The sequence below is a fragment of the Pleuronectes platessa genome, chromosome 16 (assembly GCF_947347685.1).
Source record: "Pleuronectes platessa chromosome 16, fPlePla1.1, whole genome shotgun sequence".
NCBI classification, from domain to species: domain Eukaryota; kingdom Metazoa; phylum Chordata; class Actinopteri; order Pleuronectiformes; family Pleuronectidae; genus Pleuronectes; species Pleuronectes platessa.
Genome location: NC_070641.1, coordinates 14,358,857 through 14,378,898, shown reverse-complemented (window position 1 = coordinate 14,378,898; position 20,042 = coordinate 14,358,857). Strand labels below are relative to the sequence as shown.

The 20,042-nt window shown below is 44.7% G+C and overlaps 2 protein-coding genes across 2 annotated transcripts in view; one reads left to right on the top strand and one right to left on the bottom strand.

The window, feature by feature from the left end:
* Window positions 1-16,396, top strand: part of arhgap44a (Rho GTPase activating protein 44a) — a 28,569-nt gene extending 12,173 nt beyond the window's left edge. Inside the window, exons 3-22 of the mRNA XM_053444279.1 lie at window positions 361-480; window positions 632-708; window positions 901-1,012; window positions 1,193-1,269; window positions 1,398-1,512; window positions 1,692-1,760; window positions 1,945-2,026; window positions 2,280-2,407; window positions 3,252-3,363; window positions 3,987-4,068; window positions 4,241-4,321; window positions 4,687-4,800; window positions 4,883-4,974; window positions 6,036-6,219; window positions 7,006-7,023; window positions 7,137-7,325; window positions 8,448-8,960; window positions 10,950-11,098; window positions 11,189-11,590; window positions 13,340-16,396. Coding sequence (XP_053300254.1) covers window positions 361-480; window positions 632-708; window positions 901-1,012; window positions 1,193-1,269; window positions 1,398-1,512; window positions 1,692-1,760; window positions 1,945-2,026; window positions 2,280-2,407; window positions 3,252-3,363; window positions 3,987-4,068; window positions 4,241-4,321; window positions 4,687-4,800; window positions 4,883-4,974; window positions 6,036-6,219; window positions 7,006-7,023; window positions 7,137-7,325; window positions 8,448-8,960; window positions 10,950-11,098; window positions 11,189-11,590; window positions 13,340-13,494 — 2,871 coding nt within the window. The 3' untranslated portion in view covers window positions 13,495-16,396. The remainder of the gene's footprint in view (window positions 1-360; window positions 481-631; window positions 709-900; window positions 1,013-1,192; window positions 1,270-1,397; window positions 1,513-1,691; window positions 1,761-1,944; window positions 2,027-2,279; window positions 2,408-3,251; window positions 3,364-3,986; window positions 4,069-4,240; window positions 4,322-4,686; window positions 4,801-4,882; window positions 4,975-6,035; window positions 6,220-7,005; window positions 7,024-7,136; window positions 7,326-8,447; window positions 8,961-10,949; window positions 11,099-11,188; window positions 11,591-13,339) is intronic.
* A 398-nt stretch (window positions 16,397-16,794) lies between these two features.
* On the bottom strand, window positions 16,795-19,498 carry LOC128458503 (RING finger protein 222). The gene has a single exon (XM_053443352.1). It carries the CDS (start codon window positions 19,298-19,300, stop codon window positions 18,671-18,673), a length of 630 nt encoding a protein of 209 aa, XP_053299327.1. The 5' UTR covers window positions 19,301-19,498; the 3' UTR covers window positions 16,795-18,670.
* Window positions 19,499-20,042: the final 544 nt, after the last annotated feature.

Below are 20,042 nucleotides of genomic sequence, written 5' to 3'. Positions count from 1 at the left end.
ACTATACATCCCTCCAGCTTTTTATACAAGCCCTCAATGATTAGCATCCACAATGCATTACTGACCTTTTAATTCCATATTCTTATAGGTCATCTTCACAAAGTTGTTTCCTTTTGGTCGCCCTCTAACGCGTTAAAAGCAAAGTTGACATAAGCTCTCTCTGTTGCTACCACCCACACTCTGGAATAGTTTTCTGGCCCACATTAAATCCTGTCAACTTCCATATCTGATCATTGGAAAAGACACTTAAAGGAGTACACATCTTCTAGTTTTGATCTTAATTCTAATAAAAAAAACTCTAGTTGTAGATTGTAACTATAGTGTTTATACTTATGCATGTGTGTGTGTGTGCTCTTGCAGGTGGAGAAGCGTCTGGATCTGGTCAAGCAGGTGACACACAGCACTCACAAGAAGCTCACTGCCTGCCTGCAGGGTCAGCAGGGCACTGACGTGGAGAAGAGGTCCGTCAAGTCACCGTCTGTGAGTACCTGCATCCATCCTTCCCTCAGACACTGACAACTAATGCAAATGATGTGAAGTGTGGTGATGTGACTGTGACATACGCTTGTGGATAATGTTTAATAGTTCTTACAGAAGCTCTAATAACAGTTATTGTTTCCTCTGCTAACAGAAGAAACTACCACTGACGATCCTGGCACAGTGTTTGGTAGAGGGGGCTGCAGTGTTGGGAGATGACTCTCTCCTGGGGTAAGTCAGTGTAGTTAACAAGCCAACACTCACACATCCCCCCCCCCCCCCCCCCCCTTACACACACACACACACACGGTCATCTTTAATTATTGATTTGGCTATTGAATTCTTTGGTGTCCCCATTACCCTTGTCTGCATCTGAATTGTATCTGATGGCCTCCGACTTTGTGTTTGTCTGTCACCAAACAGGAAGATGCTGAAGATGTGTGGGGAGACCGAGGAGAAGTTGGCCCTGGAGCTCATCCAGTTTGAGTTCCAGATAGAGAGAGACGTGGTGGAGCCTCTCTACGTGCTCGCCGAGGTGAGGGGGGGGGGGGGGACCGCTGCTGCTTAATGCACCAATTTAGCTACAGCACCCTCCCGATTCCACTGAATTACCGGGCCGCACTTTTGGCAAGCCGAGTGCGGTCGTGATTTACATAAAAGGCCTGTTACTTTGATCTGAGCTGACTGTAATCCTACGCTTCATTTCCTTTTGTAGGTGGACATCCCCAACATCCAGAAACAGAGGAAGCACTTAGCGAAACTTGTCCTGGACATGGACTCCTCACGGACAAGGTGAGGGCCCCTGCTCTTGTTCATAACATTTTTAGATGAAGGCTTATAATAACAAGCTTTTGAAACGTGTCTGCGGGAAGTGTGTCCTATTCAACGCAGTGGCCTTTGTATCTTTTGAATTCCCATAGATTTCACCAGTCGTCCAAGTCGTCCAGTCACCCGAGCACGCTGCAGCCAGGCGCCAAGGCCGAGTCCCTCAGAGAGGAGATGGAAGAGGCGGCCAATCGGATGGAGATTTGCAGGGTGAGTCACCAATCAGAGTCACTTGTATTATTCCTTCCTCCGGTCCCTTTGCTCTACATTTGATTTTTAACCCCACTGCATGTATAGACACAAATAGGCCGCATAGCCAGGAGGATGTTTCAGAGCTATATGGGACTTGAAGTCATCGCTTATATGTTCTCATCTTCTCTCTGTTTCAGGATCAGCTGTCAGCAGATATGTACAATTTTGTGGCCAAAGAAATAGACTATGCAAATTATTTCCAGACAGTAAGTATAGTTTATCTTATTATGTGATTAGATCATAATTATTATGGAATCAAGTTATGATCCCAGTGGAGAATCTCATCAGATATTGGTTTTCTGTGATCTAAAAGCATAAGTTGCATTATATTGTATGACACACACTGGCCATGGATTGTTTGTTATTGTTTCCTGCTGTCTCCTTCTGCAGCTGATAGAAACACAGGCAGAATATCACAGGAAGTCATTAGAAATTCTTCACAGCATCCTGCCCCAGATTAAAGCTCACCAAGGTGAGTCATGCACGGTGTGTGTGTGGCTGTGTGGGTGTGTGTGTATCTGCGTGATCGTTGAGAGATCTGTTCCATTTCTGCTCTTGAAGCAATATCAAAATGAGAAGTAATGGAATTAATAGCCCTGAAGTGTCACATAACCACCCCATTAACCTTTAATTACCCACCTTCATATTTCAGATATGGCTGCCTTACAAGCACTAAACCAAACTGAGGGCTTATTTGTTGTGTGTGTGTGCGTTTTGCGTTGCAGAGGCGTGGGTGGAGAAGCCGTCTTACGGCAAGTCTCTGGAGGATCACCTGAACATTAGTGGTAGAGAGATTGCCTTCCCCATCGAAGCCTGTGTCACCATGTTGCTGGAGTGTGGCATGCAAGAGGAGGTAGAGTGCAATGCACACACACACACATGTAAATATACACTTAACTTTTACTTCAAATGTAGGCAAATATACATAAGTTGCATTATATTTTTGCATTTTGTTGTGCATTGCCAAATACACACCCAGTTATCCTTACTACAACCAATCACAGTCAGGCATGCATAAGTGTACCAACATCATTTTACCTAATAAATGTGATATTATTAGAAGGATTGACATTTAAATAAAGCATTAGATACTAAAGGTCCCAGAATTAAAGTTTTCTGTGTGTTTTACCTGAAGTTTCTTTGTTTATAAGATGAGATATTTGGGTTATAGGGCAAATACTGGACCTTATAAGAACAGTCCTGCTCTGTCTTCCAAAATATATATATATAGTTATAACCTGACTTGATCTCACTGTATCCTTGTCATACTTAAAGACCTATTCTTAAGCTAATATTGGTTCTAATGAAATGATATTGAGGAAATAGAGAAATAGTGAAAGGACTTGTAGCAACATCTTTAGAATAGGAAACAAGACTGTATGTGGGATTAAAATTGTGAGATATTTAATCATTACCAGTACAACGCCTGTGGGATGGTGGTTATTTATCACCTTGACAAAGTTCCTGTTTGTTTGTGGTAATTAGACCAATCAAAATCCCCTGATAGGCGTTGAATAATGGATGACAGTGATAAAGTCTAAGTATGGCCTTCATGTTTCTCCTGCACCAACCCGTGTCGTTCATCATCTGTCACGTGCACAACGATAGAGGCTGTTACTTCGGTGCATCATTTGAGCGCAGGTCACGTTAGATGTGATAATTACACACGATGATGTGTTTCCTCGTGTGGGCGGCAGGGCCTCTTCAGAGTGGCTCCGTCAAACTCCAAGCTGAAGAAGCTGAAAGCTTCGCTGGACTGTGGAGTTCTGGATGTGCAGGAGTACTCGTGTGACCCGCACGCCATCGCAGGTGAACTACACCCACACAGACGCTTCGAAACAAAACCCATTCCCATAACAACAACAACCCTGATACTCTGTTACTCTAAGTCAGGAACAAAAGAACAGTCATAGATTTAAGTCACTAAATGAGCCTATATGTACGTTTTTTTTTAATCAAGATCCATGAATTATTAAAATAATGGAAAAAACTCCAATCTCACAATTTTAAAGACAATGAGAAAACATTCCTGGATCGGCCTCCTCATCCTGCTACTCCACTTATTCTGTTCTGGATCAAAATTAACTGGGTTCTTCCCCGACCCATGACACATCTTTCCCCCAAGTTTTGTGGTAATCCGTCAGCTACCTTTTTATGTAATCTATTTTTCAAAGAAACTAATAAACAAGTGCACAGGGGTGAAAACACGACCAGTCTTCACCAGCTCTGCCCTCAGTGTGATTTTCCCGTTGCTTTCCATTTCACACATTAACATGAAATCTGTGCTGGGCAGCCATGGGAGTGGCAATTCCTGGAGGGGGGCCAGGCCTCACCCGTGCTTTGAAGACAGAAAACATTTCTTCTCTCTCTATTCGCACAAAGCTGACCAGTTGTTGTTTCTTTTACGCTCACCCGGTTTTCTACACACACAGGGGCTCTGAAGTCCTACCTCCGTGAGCTCCCCGAGCCACTGATGACCACTGAACTTTATGATGAATGGATTCAGGCGTCCAAGTGAGTTGCAGTTTGTGTTCCTCATTAAAAGTTATACCACTGGCCACAATGAAAAAACAGGAAATAGTCTTCACACAGAGGGTCTGAACTGACAAAATGAAAAATGGGGACATTTATTAGTAAGTAGAGCAACTCTAGAAACTATAATGATTTATTTTCTTTATTCCTCCAGCATTCAAGATATGGACAAGAGGCTCCAAGCATTAAATGCAGCGTGCGAGAAACTCCCCACAGACAACTCCAACAATTTCAGGTCAGATGCTTTCCCTGATTTCCTGTATTTGCAAATGATCCCACTGCAGTAATAAGAAGGACAGACAAGCAATGTAGTTTCAGTCCAAACTGTACCACCTGCAGGTAAGAGAGGTAACAGCAGCCGCAGGTCAGACATGCTGATATTCACCTGTCACCAGCAGAAGGCAGTAGAATTGGTTTCTTGCAATATCAATGATTGTAAATAATGACCAGGGTTAAACCGCTGCTGCACATTACTTTCCCACACAGGGAAATGGGTGGCTCAGTTTGGGAGGTGTCACAAAAATGATGATCTAATTGAGCAGTTGAGGAAAATGAGTTGAGCAGGATTTTGAGATGCAACAATTCATTTGAATCCTGCAGATATCTAGTGAAATTCTTAGCTAAGCTGAGTGAGTATCAAGACTCGAACAAGATGACTCCCGGTAACATGGCGATCGTCCTCGGTCCTAACCTGCTGTGGACACACACCGAACCGTATGTATTCTTTTTTTTAATTTTACCTGAACTTGGTGGAGGATGTTCGTACTGTAGCTGAGTCTTTTCTCTTCTCCACCAGAAACATCACGGAGATGATGACCACCGTGTCCCTGCAGATTGTTGGCATCATTGAGCCCATTATCCAGCATGCTGACTGGTTCTTCCCTGGAGGTGGGGATTTCATAATATATATGTGATATTGTAGCCGGGCTGGACCACATATAAATTAGCATTATTTATCTGCAGTCACAGATATTGAGTTATTGAATTTAAATATTAATATTTTTGAGATTTTTACCTATTTTATCTCAAATTAACACATCAAGCAATTTAGACTTCATCAACAATATTTATTGAAGAGAGAATGCCCACTTAAAATCATTTAAAATATTTACATTAATGACACTTATAATATGAATTCACTTGTTTGATATCAAAACTAGAAGAAGTCTTATTATTATTGTGGCATCTACATGATTACCTACACTAAAACACACAGCAACAAAAAGCATACATGAAGAAACAGTAATACACAGTAGTTGATAAATTAGAATCTTGTCAAAAATAACTAAGTCCTTAATCTTTTGTCAAATCAACACCACATTGATACAGTTAGAAACTATGTCTATTCTGAAGACTGATCCCGTGGCCGTGGGTAGTGGTTGAATTCGACACTGTTGTTGGTTACATGTGAGTGATATTCAAAAGGGGTTGCATAGTTTCTGCTGAAAAACTTGATTGGGAGCTAATTAAAATTTTGGACCCAGACAGAGTGTCTTTTTTTAATTATTGGAATTTTATGATTTTGATATCATTGAATTGTGACTTTATTTTATTAACATTAGCCTACAAGAAATCTAGTTATCTCAAGAATAGTTTTTTCTTCAATATGGCCCTAATACTCTGTCGCAATGAAATATAACTATGCTTTGTTACATATGTTATTTTTTATGTCAAGATTTATCATACAATAATCATATTTGCTGGTTCGAATCCCACTCTATCCCATCTGCATGCCTAAGTGTCCTTGGCAAGATACTGAACCCCTAATATGGCCCCTCATAAATGCTGAGTGTTCTAAAAATGTAAGTCGCTTTGGACAAAAGCGTCAGCTAAATGACATGACATAAACTTGTTAAATTATATTAATCCAGAGTTCCATTTACAACACACACACACACACACACTCATAAACACTGCTGAAACTCCATCTTCGTCTGCTTCTCCCTCAGAGATTGAATTCAACCTGACCGGCTGCTACGGCAGCCCCATCCACACCAACCACAACTCCAACTACAGCTCCATGCCCTCCCCGGACATGGAGCAGTCGGAGCGCAAGCAGCAGCACGACCAGAGCCGACGCCCACTGAGCGTCGCCACTGACAACATGATGCTGGAATTCTACAAGAAGGACGGGTATGATGCCGAGCGCATCCTCCTGCTGCCCACCTCTCACTCTCTCCCGCACTCGCCGCCCACGCCTCCTCTCACGCATCTGATACTGAATTCTTATATTTGACGAGAGCGATGCCGGCACATTAAATATCCATTACCTTTGGCAAAGTATTTACACATCCTGTAATCTAAAGTTTTCGCTCCAGTGAATCAGAAGCCTCTGGAGGCCGCACAGAGCTGTGGGGTGTCACCGGTCAATAACTCCAGCAGATACAACTACATTCCCTGTTAGAAAGATTTATCAGGATGAAAGCTGCTCGAACACATGGGGGGGTGAATTGCCTTGAGTGGCATTGTTTCCATGGCAACGAAAGAAAGAGCGGCCGGTTACCTCTGTTTGTTTGTTTTTTTCTCGGGAAATATTTCTCCAGTGTTATCTTACCGTCCTCCTACACCCAGCTCCTCCTTTGCAGTCTGGCTAGCACGTCACCTGGCCTGAGTCATTCATCCAGCCGGTGGAAAATCACCAGCAGAAGTAAAACCAATACTTTCAAAATGCCCCCGTCAGGAAAGAGGATGTAGTATCACACTGTGGGCATCAGTTTAAATCTGCAGCCCAGGAGCTTCCAATATGAGGTGATCGAACCCAGCTTTTTATCTGTTTAGAGTTATGAACAGTTCAGGAGCGTCTACTCTGAATAAATAGGTTTGATTAGGAAAAAGAAGCTTTTCACTGTGTTGTGAACCATCTCTGCATCACCTCTGACATCATATCCTTTTTGCCTCTCTTCTCCCCTACTAACGCAGCATTAGGAAGATACAAAGGTATCGTATAATGCTTTTATACCACTCCTTTCCTTACTTTCCCCCACTCCCCTTGTCGTGCTGTTCTGTTTACCATATTCACGAATAACCCCTCTGTATGTGTGTGTCACCAGCATGGGCGTCCGGGTCATGGATACCTCCTGGGTGTCGCGTAAGGGTTCGTCCACGCTGACGCGCAAGACCTCCTCCACGCCTCCCGGTTTGCAAGGGCCCGGCTCCCCCGCAGACACACTCATCCCCGAGCAGCCCGGCGAGCTCACCACCTCCCCGTCCGCGACACCGCCCCCTGCAGAAAGGTTCTGGTAAGTCACCGTGGAGACGCCGTCCCCCTCTCTTCCTCATCCGTTGGCTCCTTTTAACGTTATCATCATCACCATCATCGGCTTCCACACTCTGTGTGATCCAGATCCTTGGCTGTGCTAATCAAACGTTCACTTTTTATGGCATTTCTGTCATCATCACCCTCACGTTCGAGTTCTGTTGTCGTTCTTATGATTTCTCACTCTCTGCATTTCCTCAGTTTCTCCTGTTTTTGGGGAGTTTTCACTGTGGGTTACACTTTCAATAAGATAATGACATTTCCTGACTCTATCTCTGAAGGCTTTTAGTCAAAACATTGTGTAGAAGTTTCTGTACTCGACAATAAGCTTTAATCTGCAACTCCTTGCAAGCATGCCGTTTCCAGTATCCCATTGTCGTGGCTTTGCTTCCTCAGCTTCGGTCCTGAATCTTTTCCTTTTCTGTTGACACTCTGACTGATTTCCTCTTTTGTTTTTGTAATGATTATCATAGTTGAACACATGAATAATCACCTCACGGTTGCCGGCTCTGCCCGTGTGGCGGACGAGAGATAATATAGCTTCTAGTTTGGCCGGCTTTCCCCTCCTCTCCTGTGGCTCTTTCAGCCAATGAAAGGGTTTTGTGTCTGTTCCACACTGCCCTGGGCCGACTGCAGGACCTGCAATGCAAACAAGTCGTATAGGATTAAGGCCGACAGGGTTTCCACATGCAGCAGCTGAGAGGACATTCAGTCACCGGGCCAGCCTTATATAATATTGGGGGCTGAAGAGCAGCACTTTGGCTTCAGAGACAGATCCTCACAGCTCCATGCAGTGTGCAGACACAAGGTGATCACAGAGGGAGGCGTACACACCGTATTCTTTTCCTTTGGCAATATATATTTTTCCTTTGCTCTTTCTTTGTGCTTGTCTTTGTATTTGCACCAAGCTGACTGTGTGCTAAGCTCAGTGACCACCACCCACCCTAAATGCAACTTTTTTTTTCTCTTCTGTTTTTTGGCTCGGACCAACTAACACCTAACACCCTAATCATCCAAGCAGCTTCTCCTATATCACTCCAATGCGTCTCCCTGTTCAATCACTAGAGCTGTTTTTTTGTGCTGTCTATTCTCTTAATATCTACAGCTCAGACAACGTGTCGCCCAATCGGCCGGACACCTCTCATGCCCACCCACCCCCAGGGGAGGACCGGCCGCCCCCCCCTTACCCCATCTCCTCGTGCCACTCTCTCCCCCACCACTTCTATCCCAAACCCCCGCCCTGCGCTCGCCCCGTGGCACCGGGTCCAGAGTCCCAGCCCCCCGCCTCACCCCCGCCCCCGATGCGCTGGTCTGGCTTCACGCCCCCCGCCCCGCCCCCCTCCTCCTCCTCGTCCTCCTCCTCCTCGTCACTTGACATCAATTCGAACCCCAAACCCAGCTGCCTGCATTTCCCCAAGCACAGTCCGCCTGGCGACATGTCGCATGCGCCCCCGCCAGATGCTAATGCCTCACCACTCTACATCAAAACCCCCTTGGCACTAACTCGCCACGACCAGTCCTTTGGCAACCCCCCTAGCCTCCCTTCGTCCGCACCCCCGCCCCCGCCGTGGGCTGCCTGTCCATGTGTCCGAGAGAGAGGACCCCCCAGGCTGACTAGGTAAATACAACACACCCATGGCCACTATGGATGCATCACAGAGTGGCAGCTGTATCTCTCCTCTCCTCCAGCTCGCTGGCTCATGTTTTCTTTTTGCTTTTTTTTCCTCCCCCTTCAAATTACATATCTCAGATTCTGTAACATTCAGGTTGTCGGGGGTTGCCTCTCATGGGGTTGCCTAGCAACTAAGGATGTTACTGGCTTATATAACGCTGGATATGATGCTGGTATGGAGTAGATGATAAATACATGTACAACGCTGCATATGGCTACCATTAGCATATGGATGTATTTATTCTACAGTCTGCGCCATTTGTTTTACTAACCAACAGGAGAAACAGCTTTGTAAGGAGCTGAAGGTTAACAAGGTTAGTAATATAGTGTCTGTTCCGTGATAGAAGAATATCTTCATACAAAATCAGCATCGCACAGCTAAACCAAAGGAGCTGAGTCTGTATTGAGTGATTGAGACAGTTTCCTTACTCATAAGTCTTCAGTGTTACCATCACACAATACAGCGTGAGTCATTACTGCAAATCTTTGTCAGCCGTCAGAATAAGCTCGCCTGATATTGCTCCTTCTGGGGATCCGCTAAGGCCATGAGTTCCCATTTAGATGATTTATTTGTTGGAGGCACACGGCTCAAAGGGGCTGCAGGAGATCCCAGTTAATTAGACGTCACATAATCCTAAATGTGACGACTCGCTGCAGAGTGGATGCTCTTAGTGGGTGAGACTTCATGGGCTTAGTCTTGTATTTGTAGCAGCTCTACAGTAGATCTTATTACTGCAAGCATATCCTTGCTGCAGACATTAATTACAGATATAATTATATTAGTGAGAAAAGAACACAGCAATTAAAATTCAAGAGCAGAGGAAAGAATTACAATATATTAAATATTATTACCGTTACTGTCTACATACATTTAACACCAATGAAGATTTCTTAGACACATAGAAAGTTAATGCCAAGCTTGGAAAATCTAGATGGATTTTGAGGTCACAATCAATAAAGATATTGATAATCTTAGGAGTAATATTTATTTATGGTCTATTCAGTTTATTTACAAAGGTACGCTGAGTTATTGAAAAGGAGAGTTAGAATAAAGAGGTTTAATTTTTTTTGTCATACGCTGTATCTCTTCTCTATTTTCTACACAATTTCCCTTCTCTTTGTAATGTGTGGAAACAAACCTAATGCATAGGAAAGTTAGTTTATGAGCATAGATTAATGGTACGTCTGCTTCCAAAATGTACACTCTCTATTCTCTAATGCTGGAATGAGTTCCTCCAGCTCGGGGGATTTCTTTTACACAGATTGAGATCTTGTAAGTTCAGTTCAGATCCCGGCTGAGCTCTGGTTCAGTCACTCAAAATAAAATTGCTTTGGTTCACATCACTCAGCTTCCGTGTCTGCTGAGAGGAAAGGGCTTAAAGTTTTTCTTTGTAACTGACGATTTTTTTGCTCTTTTCTTTTTTAACTGTTACAGAAATGTGCGCTTTTTTTTTATGAGTAATAATAATGCTTGTGGAAAGTTTACTGTCTCTGTGTGACGATGTTCTCTATTTTCATTATTCCAGTCAGAATAGTTGATATATTTGCTCGGTGATATTCGATTTACTGTGGTTTACTTTAAACAAGCCGAGAGATTTGCAACTTCAGGGATTCATCTGCTTGATACTTGATTCATTTGAGTTCACAACGTTTAAATAAAAGGTTTCTAATAAAGATGTGCTGCGGTTTGGTCTGTAAACACCGGCTTGCTTCCCCTGACATCGTGTTGACGGGTTCTTAAACATTGTGAAACAATCATTAATGATGATACTGATGATGATACTGATGATGATGGTGGTGGTGGTGGTGGTGGTGGTGGTGGTGGCAGCACTGAGGCAATGTGCATGAGGACAGTTAAGAATGTAAATGTGCTTTAGAATGATTAAAGTTTAAGTGGCTGATATCGGAACACTGATGTCTTTCTGTCTTTTTCAGTTCATTGAAGAGTAAAGAGCTCTCCCCTGTAACTGGACACAAAGGCATCCAGGTGGCAGGTCCAACAGTCCCTCCCAGCAGCAGCAGCCCGCAGAGCAGCAGCCAGTCCCCCCACTCCACGGAGCACAGTCCCCACACCCTGCACAAAGGTCAGCACCTCACGGGTACTGAGGTATTAAGTATTTACATTTTGAACAGGAATACGTGTTGTGTAATACCACTGTGTTGTGTGCTTACAGGTTCCAAGAAGCTGGCCCCTGTCCCTCCCAAGGTCCCTTACGGCCAGTCAGGCGGGATGTCCGACCAGTCCACAGGTCAGCCGTCACCGGTCAGCCTGTCTCCCACACCACCTAGCACCCCTTCCCCTTATGGACTGGCCTGCCCTCCAGGGCTAGTGCCCCCATCCTCACCTGGGCAGACCCCATTTGGGGCGCCCCACTCCCTCTCCTCCCCTCCCTCCCTGACCGGAACGCTCACCAAGTCTCGGCCCACCCCTAAGCCCAGGCAGAGACCTAGCCTGCCCCCTCCTCAGCCGCCCACAGTCCCTCCTGGGCTCACTGGCCTGGCCATGGCCCCAGTTCCCCAGCCCCTGGAGCAGGGCCTCCTGGATGGACTGTCTCCTGGGGAGAGCATGTCTACAGGTAATCATCAGCCCTTGGTAACAACACCCCCGCCACCCCCACAGGTGGGGCTGCAGCGGCCCTCTCTCAGACTCGCTGTGGCTCTGTCCAACGGAGACGCTGGACGAGTGTAGGACTCTGTAGGACTCGTCACAGTAGATATAAAACAGCGCCCGTCCCCTTTTACTGACTGTCCCCACACGAATGTCTGAATGATTAAAAGTTGCCTTTTAGACACAGATGCCTGACATGATGCAATGTAAATAGCATTTTCTGAGCAGAGCTCCTGACCGATGTGTTCATTGCTTGTGTTATGTGATGATGTTTCTTGGTAATGTGTGGAAACATCAGAGAAGCATAGCTCGTCCTGCTTGTTTGGAAGTTGCCATTAGATTCATCATGTGCTCTCTGTTTATCTGTGTTACCCAGACCCTCGCTCGGCAGAGGTAGGTCAGAGGCTTAAACAGTTCACACTAGTCTAGTCTCTCTATCCCACTGCGTAGCAGGCGTGGAAATCTAGCCAGACAAACCCCACATTATATCTACAGTATGATGTTCTGATGATGAGGTGTTCTGTCAATATATACCAATCGTTCTGTCGCTTTGTTATATTTATCATTCTCTTGTTCCCCCTGCTACTATTGTGTACCTTGCAGCTGTGTGAGGCCAGGGATTCAGTGTGGGCTAAGTGTGAGGGGGACTTTTAGGGTAAGCCAGACCGCCCCCCCGCCCCATGCAATCCATCTCACTGCCTGGCCTCGTGCTGTGGCTGCCTCTGGGGTCTCCTGCAGCCTGCCTCAAACATGCTCAAGTACCAGTAGCTCGCAGTCAGAACGTCCACATTATTAACTCTTTGCATGGTATCGTGGTACAGCCAATAATGCATGGCCTAAGGACTTCCCAGAGAGCACCACACTGCGCTCACATTGCAGACGCCGTCGCTTGTAGAGGTCCATCGAAAGCCCCCCGCCCCTCCCTGCCTTTTGTTCCCCATTCCCAGCCTTACGCCAGCAGACATCCCCCTCTAACGCCCCTGCCACCGGTATGGGGGGGGCCACAGGTAACCCCCAATCCTCCTCTGGCAGGTTCATCGCTTCTTATAACCTCTGCTCCTCCTTACTACACTGCCACGCTCCATCTCATTCCTACACAGGAGTAGTGTTCAGCCTCTGCTTGTAGCTGCTGCTCCCAGTAAACGCAGCAGCGCTTTGGAATAGATCTATATTTAGAGCAAAATATCGAGCCCTCATGAGATTCCCATCGTTATGGTGTCTTGGTGCCATTTTTTCCACAGAGTTCCACACACATCTTGTTGCCTCTGTGTTGGTTTTATCTGGCCGGTGTTGTAAACGTGTTCAGTAATGTGTCATCGTGCAGTCATTTGGACCTGTTCCAGTATTTTATCTGACAAAGTATCTGTTGTTGTCGTCTCAAAAGACACAAAAAGCTGTGACATGCCACACTAGTCGCCGCCAAGTTGGTTCAGGTGTGACTAGTAGTAAGACACTGAATTCATCCCTGTGTAGAATGTGAAGCACATGTAATCTACTGACTCTTTCTTTTCAATCAGGGCTGACCTCATATTGCCACTTAACCATGAGTCCTGAATCCAAACGATTAATATTATTTCTGCTCTCTTCCGTTTTTTGACACCTCATTATCATCATCATACGCCCTCTTCTCCTCCTCCTCCTCCTCCTCTTTGCTCCTCATCCCCATTCCCACCACTCTGCTCATCATACTCACCTCTCCCACCCTGCTCACCATTAGATATCTTCAGTTATGAAATCCCCTCCATCAATGTCAATCTGGACAGCCTCATCGATGAGTTCAGCGGTGCCCCCTGCAGGAGGTCCCGGGCAGTGACAGACTCTCCAGAGGGAGACGCTGTGCCTGAGGAGGAGCCCCAGAGCACCACTCTATGACCTATGACCCCAAGGCATCGCAGCTTACCAGCACCCCTGTGGCTGTACATACTCTTAGCTGACGCCGCCGAGGCCTGATGGAAACACCACTTGGCCTCACCAATGCCCACCTGAAACCAGAACTCAGACCCTCCCTCACATCGGCTACAGGCTGCAAAGAACCTCATCTCTCACAACTGCTCGCTAGAACATAAATGTGACAACAACAAAAAAACACCAAAATGCCATAGTGGAGGAACAGTTGCCTTTAGGAGGAAAGACTGGAATATAAATGAGTATTACACTGAAAGATGTTTTCAGTTTCTTTTTTTTCTTTTTTTTCTGCCTTGCTTTGTTGGTCTTGTTTGATGCAGTGGTCTGCATATTCTGTGCACTTGTTCAATTTCTTAATTTTTTTTTTGCCTTAGAACATGCAATCAAATTGCAATATGATATTCACAAGTTGTGCAACTCTTCGGTTAGGGAAACTCAGAGCCTGACGTGGTTAGGAGCAATGCCCATCCTCAGGGTGAAACAGAGTGACGGAGAGAGAGAGAGAGAGAGAGAATAATCTGCTTTTATTGCTGACAGGGTATTCAAGCTTTGTGCACATTGAGGAACATGCTGAGCCCGGCAGGTTTCGCATGAAAGATGAAACATTTGATTCTTATTGTCGCACCAGGTTTTGATCCCCCCTCCCCCCCCCCCCTCCTCTATCACTTTCATTCACTTTAAAACCAGCACAGTATGAGAAGAATGTGATTGTAAATTCAAGTTTCATCTTTTATTCAGTTAAGAAATAAAGAGAAAAAAAAGCACCAATATGTGTTTTGCATGAAAAGCCGATACGATCAAACAGTTTCGGCGTCGAGGGCCTCGGAACGGCAGTGTGTTTATTTTGCGCGAGTGTTTTTGCTGTTGTCGTCCTTGGAGGTGTTACTTTAGATCAATCATGTGATGTATCAGTTTGATGGTTATGGATGGATGGACTACACTGCCTTTAGGTTCACGTGATTCTCTCTCTTAACCTTGTTTCAAGTGCTTCAGGTTCAGTGACCTTTGACCCCGTGTGTAAATACAAAGACTGTACATAAAGCGATGTACATAAATCTGAGAGGTAAAGTATATGTAAAATGCATATCTTGAATATATATATAATGATAATATATGTGCTGATATTTATCTGGTGTAGAAAATGTAATGATTAAAAAAAATGTGATGTTATTTTTGTCCCTGCACACGATGAACAGGTCTATTGTAGATTCATAGTCTTTCACTTTGACACCAGGTAACTAAGATGCTGCAGCAGAATCGCAGAGAGTTATTTCTGCTAGGAATCAAATCTTTCTATTTCTGCCTCTTGCGCTTTGACTTCAGACATGCTGGGGTGCTAATCACACCAATGCGCTATCTTTTCCTCTTTTTTGAATCCGCTACGATAGATTCCTCTGTAAATAATCAGCTTGGCCATGCATAAGGTCCCGCTTGGACCTTTTAATTCATCCGTAATGAGGCAAAACATTTCTAAGCCTGTATTGTAGGACTGACTAGAACTGATTAGAAATCGAATTTGGCTCATTGGCTGTATCTCCGTCTAAATTTCAAAAAATGTTTCGCCACAGACAAGTAATTAGAGACGTCAGAAGACAAATGCTGCAGTGTCACTTTTTTAATTTCACACAGAATGTCCTAGGAAAATAATTTTGTCGATTTAAGTGCAATTACAGTGTTTACTGATCCACCTCAGTCCAAAAAAAGTGGTCAAAGTCACCCTAACCCCAAAACCTTCAGAAAAAAAGCCATTAATTCTATTTTAAGAGGTTGTTTTTCTTTCCGTGTGAGTTTTCTGCTTTAAGAAATGATTTCTAGATTAACCTCTCTCCTGAATGGATCCATGGTATGCCTCAGTGTGTATATGTTTATGAAGATATTGGTGGCGTTGATGATTCTGTTGATAGCTGTGGTGATTATATGACAAACAATTGCAAGTGCCCTCACACTGGTTGTTATTTTGGAACTATAGGCATAATAGAGGTTTTATTGTCTGTGCTGGATCCATAGATTTATACGAGGAGGCCGGGGTACCTCTGAATGTGACCCACTCAGATTTCAAACGGTCGGGTACCTGCTTTTGTAACCGCTAACAGGACAAACGGGAGCTAGTTTTCTGGGGATGAAAGTTAATTAGGGCCTGTTGGCATGTGTTGTTATCAGTGCAGGGCTGTATTACTGTAATGCTTTTGTGCATCATAACTGGAACTTACAGCCACCTAAAAGCATGCATTCATATTCATTATAGGTGTGATTATTACGCTGCTGAAGAGAGAAAAAAAAACGTCTGTATATCCTCCCCCAAAACACAAGTCATAATCACATCTTATCTTGTTTCAGCCAGTAAACTGATTTTACTGTCATGTCTGAGAGTGTTATTCATAGGAGCCACATTTTGCACCAAAGTAGTGCACTGTTCCGTAGTTTTATTGAGCATTTGAAATGCTGTATAGGCCTATATTTCCTATCTCACCTCACCACCAAGTGTGTTGGTCTAAAATGAAGCTCAATTTGTTTACATTTTGTGGGGGGGGGGGGGAGGGGATTTTAAAGAAGTTACAAAAAAAAAAGAGAAGAAAAGGAAAAATCCGACAAAAAGTGTCTTGCATGCGCTTAGATAGTCTTTTGATAATCCACGTTTTGTGTCAATCACTGTCTTTTTAGGGATTGTACGAGGGGTAATGAACAAAAATGTGGTTGATGGACTCCGGAGAATGTGGATCGCGATGAATGGTCCTGAGTGTGGGGGTTTTTGAGCAATACGGTAGAGGAGTGGACGTTGCCTGTGGATGTACTGCCTCCTTCTGCTTTTCACGACTAGTGTACAAACAGAACCTGCCGCTTGTCAAGCCCACCACGCCAACCCCCCTATGCCCCCCCCCCCCCCCCTCCTCCTCCTCTGCTTAGCATATCAAGTGGAACACAGTGTGTACTGTGAAGCCTACCTGCAATCCTTATCAGAATGTCAGAAATAAATATATATATTAAACTCTACATTTTTAATAATCTCACCTGGTTCGTGTGGGTTTCATTTATGCCATTTCTTTGAGATCAAAATGTTGCCGAAAATCAATTTGTTGTTAAGACTTGTTATTGTTTGCAGGTCCACATTCAGACCATATACTTCCTCCCACTATATGCAAGTGAAGCTAAGATACACCAGATGTTAACACAGATAATTGAGCCACTGAAGCAAGGTCCTGTTAATACACATTAACTTATTTCCATATATATGTCAGTGGAATCACTATCAAAACTTTCCCAAACATATTTATGCTGTGTACTTTGGCTTTTTTATTTGGTCCATGTCCCAGCCACCGACATGGATGACGTAGGGTCAATGACCTATACCGCTGCCAGACACCAGGAGGCAATGGAGATGCTTTGGCTTCACATTTGAGAAGAAGTCATTTCTCCCATTTTTATACACAGTTTATGATTTAGACATTGTTACATTTTCACTCAATGCATGAAGTATAACTCCAGTTGTTCATGAAAAAAGGAAAAGAAACCAGAGACCGCTCGTCTTCAGTTTTGGGTTGTGAGCGAAGTTGGCTGCAGTGCTCAATTTGGGAAAGCCAACCAAAATAAATAAACAAATCAACTTTAACAGCATTTCGGGCTTTCCCACACCCATCAACATTCATTCACATCTGTACATGAAAGACACTGTTACTGGTACTTTTACTGCAGAGTACTTCTTAAAACACTTAGTTTAGGAATAGGTTTAATCGCAGAAGCAAATTGCATACTTCGTATGTAATTCCTGCCTTTATTCTCTCTCCACCCATCCCCTCCTCTGGATTTGGGGGGATAAATCTGGGTCCTGAAAGTCAAAAACAGGGCTGTGATGAAAAAGTCTGACTCAACAAATTGATTAAGCAGAAACCTGGCAGGGCCGAAACAGCAGAGGCCGTTTCGAACGTGTAACCTGTGGGACTGGCCCGGCAGGATGACTGGGGGAGGAGGAAACTAGGAGTGTCCAGGTTTGACAGGGTGGTGGTGACACCCACACTGACAATGAGTCCCTCGTTTGTTTGGATCCTCCGCCCCATACAGGCTCAGTGATCCACCTAGGAACTCTTAGATTGAGACCAACTGACAGATTGATTTCTATCAAAACACACATCATCTCGTCATTCGTGCCTAAATTAAACTCTCTACTGTCTACACATATGTTTTTAGGGGTAATCTAATGCTACAGTCTAGCAGCGTGTCTCCTTACAGCAATCAACCAGGCTCAGCTCATCTTTACCAGCCTCCTTCAGACTTGGGACATCAATTATTTCTAACTTGAGAGTTTTAAAGGCGACTCTGTTTACAGCGTCTTTGAACACACCACATGGCAAGCCTCTCGCATGCTGTAAGAGATGAAGGTCCTGATACAACCACTAACTCCATCCAGTTATTAGACACCTTTCCATTTCATTTGCATGTTTAAGATTACCGCATGAAATGGAAACAATGAGATGTTAGAAGGAGAGAGGATAACCTGAATGTTTTAACATGGTCATTACCACACTTTGCTCCCTTGTCAGATCCGGCTCATGTCTAATCGCTTTTCTTTTGGAGAAATGTGCAAACACACAAATGTTGAAAGTGTTCTGTGGTGTTATAGTGCATTTTTTTTCTTCCCACAAAGTCAGGGCCTGCTGCTTGAAATCATCAATAACGTTAAATCGACTTGTTCCATTTTTTGGTTGTTAAAGTCAGACCTCAAAATGTCCTGTGTTGTGAAGTTGTTACACATCCCTGCATGTTGGCTCCTTATGAAACAGGCATAACTTGTCACAGACAGGAATGCAAAACAAAAGGCGTAGTTGTCAAGGCTTCCCTAGCCTTCCCTTTACTTTAGACTGCTGCCTGGTGATTCACATAAAACAGGTGGCACGCCAATAAACTCCCTTAACTTTCCTTAAGTGGAAAGAGGGAAGATTACAACGCCTGGTGATATCTTAAAACCCAGAAAAATCCCCTGAATTGTAAATTTTCTGATTATTTTCACCAGTAAGACAAATAAACTCATGTCACACACTTCATTGCATAGCTGATGGACAATGTTAATTTCTTCTGCACTAAGAGTCTTTTTAAATATCAGTTCATCGCTCCTTATTGGCACTTCGTAATCCAGTCATTAAACGCTGCGCTATGCCAATAAAATCCAGGGTAAAGTTGCAGCCACCAGTGCGAGGAGAGTGAACGACGAGAGCAGAACGAGCAGGCATCGTGCGGTCGTGCAAAACCTGCGCCTTCGCCTGCGCCGCTGCGGCTGAACAGCAGTCATCACAACGCTGAGCGCATCATCCTCAGCCATGGGTCGCCCCTCGGCGCTGATGATGAAGATCTGAGACGCGTTGTAGCGGGGGCTGATCAGCCTCTGTCGACGGGCTCGCTCCGAGATCCCCCTGAAGCAGCGGGCGATCCAGTCCACCCCCCGCGGCAAAGGGGCCCTCGGGGTCCGCCGTGCGCCTGGGAGCTGCCCCGGCGGACGAGGCAGAGGCACCTCCAGGGTCTGCGCCTCATCCAGAGTCTTGTCCTTAGCGGGGGACACCAGCGCTTCCTTCTGCTTCCTGACGAACGTCAGATGTCGACACACGGGGCAAATGATCGTGTCCCTGATGTTCCCATCCCTGTTGATGCTGACCAGCGTTTTGACCAGGCAGTCGTGGCAGAACACATGTCCGCAGCTCAGGGTCCTCTCGGTGCCCGAGAGACCCTCATAGCACACCGGACACTCCTGTGCGTCCTCCTGGCTGTCCTCGCTGGAAAATGCCATAGAAGGGGAAATTATCACTGAATGTTATCCAGTTTAAAGTCGGAGCCTTTTGTAAATGTCCTGTGGAGTTCAGCTCCAAGTTGCGTATTCCTCAGCGCACGGTATTCTATACGTTGGGCTGTGGGTGGAGGCGAGAGCAGCACCTTGTAAAACAGGGTCTGTCACCTGACGCTGCACTGACTTGACTGATTGAGTCCCCACATAGCATCACTGGCACTGCAAGTGGCCAAGCTGGTTCATATTTCATGTTCTTCAGACAAGGCAGCTTATCCTGAATTTCTTCTCTGTCATCCCTGAGTCAAGTTTAATTGGGGGAAATATTCGTTTTCTTATTTATGAATTATGCATTTATCGACTAGGAACAGTTGAAGCCATATTTTATTCTATTCTATTCGTGCATCATTAGATTAATAGACTTATGTAGGTTAAAATGCTACACTTGAAAGATTGCTCCCCATGTGTGAGGTTCATTACCTGACATCATACGCCACCTTGTGTCCACTTTAGTGAAAGTTTGTCGTAGCAAATCCAAAACAAGGTGCGGCTGAAGACCATCATATTCAGAAAAACAAAATCGATGTCATCACAATCCTTGGAATTTTCTCCTGTTAAATCACAGTGAAGTCCCTGAAGGAAACAGTCATTTATGATAGAGATAGAGAATAACGTGACATAAATAGCCCAAGATAAAATGAAGGAAGACTGAACTGGAAGTGTTACAGAGGTTCTGTTTGAAATGATA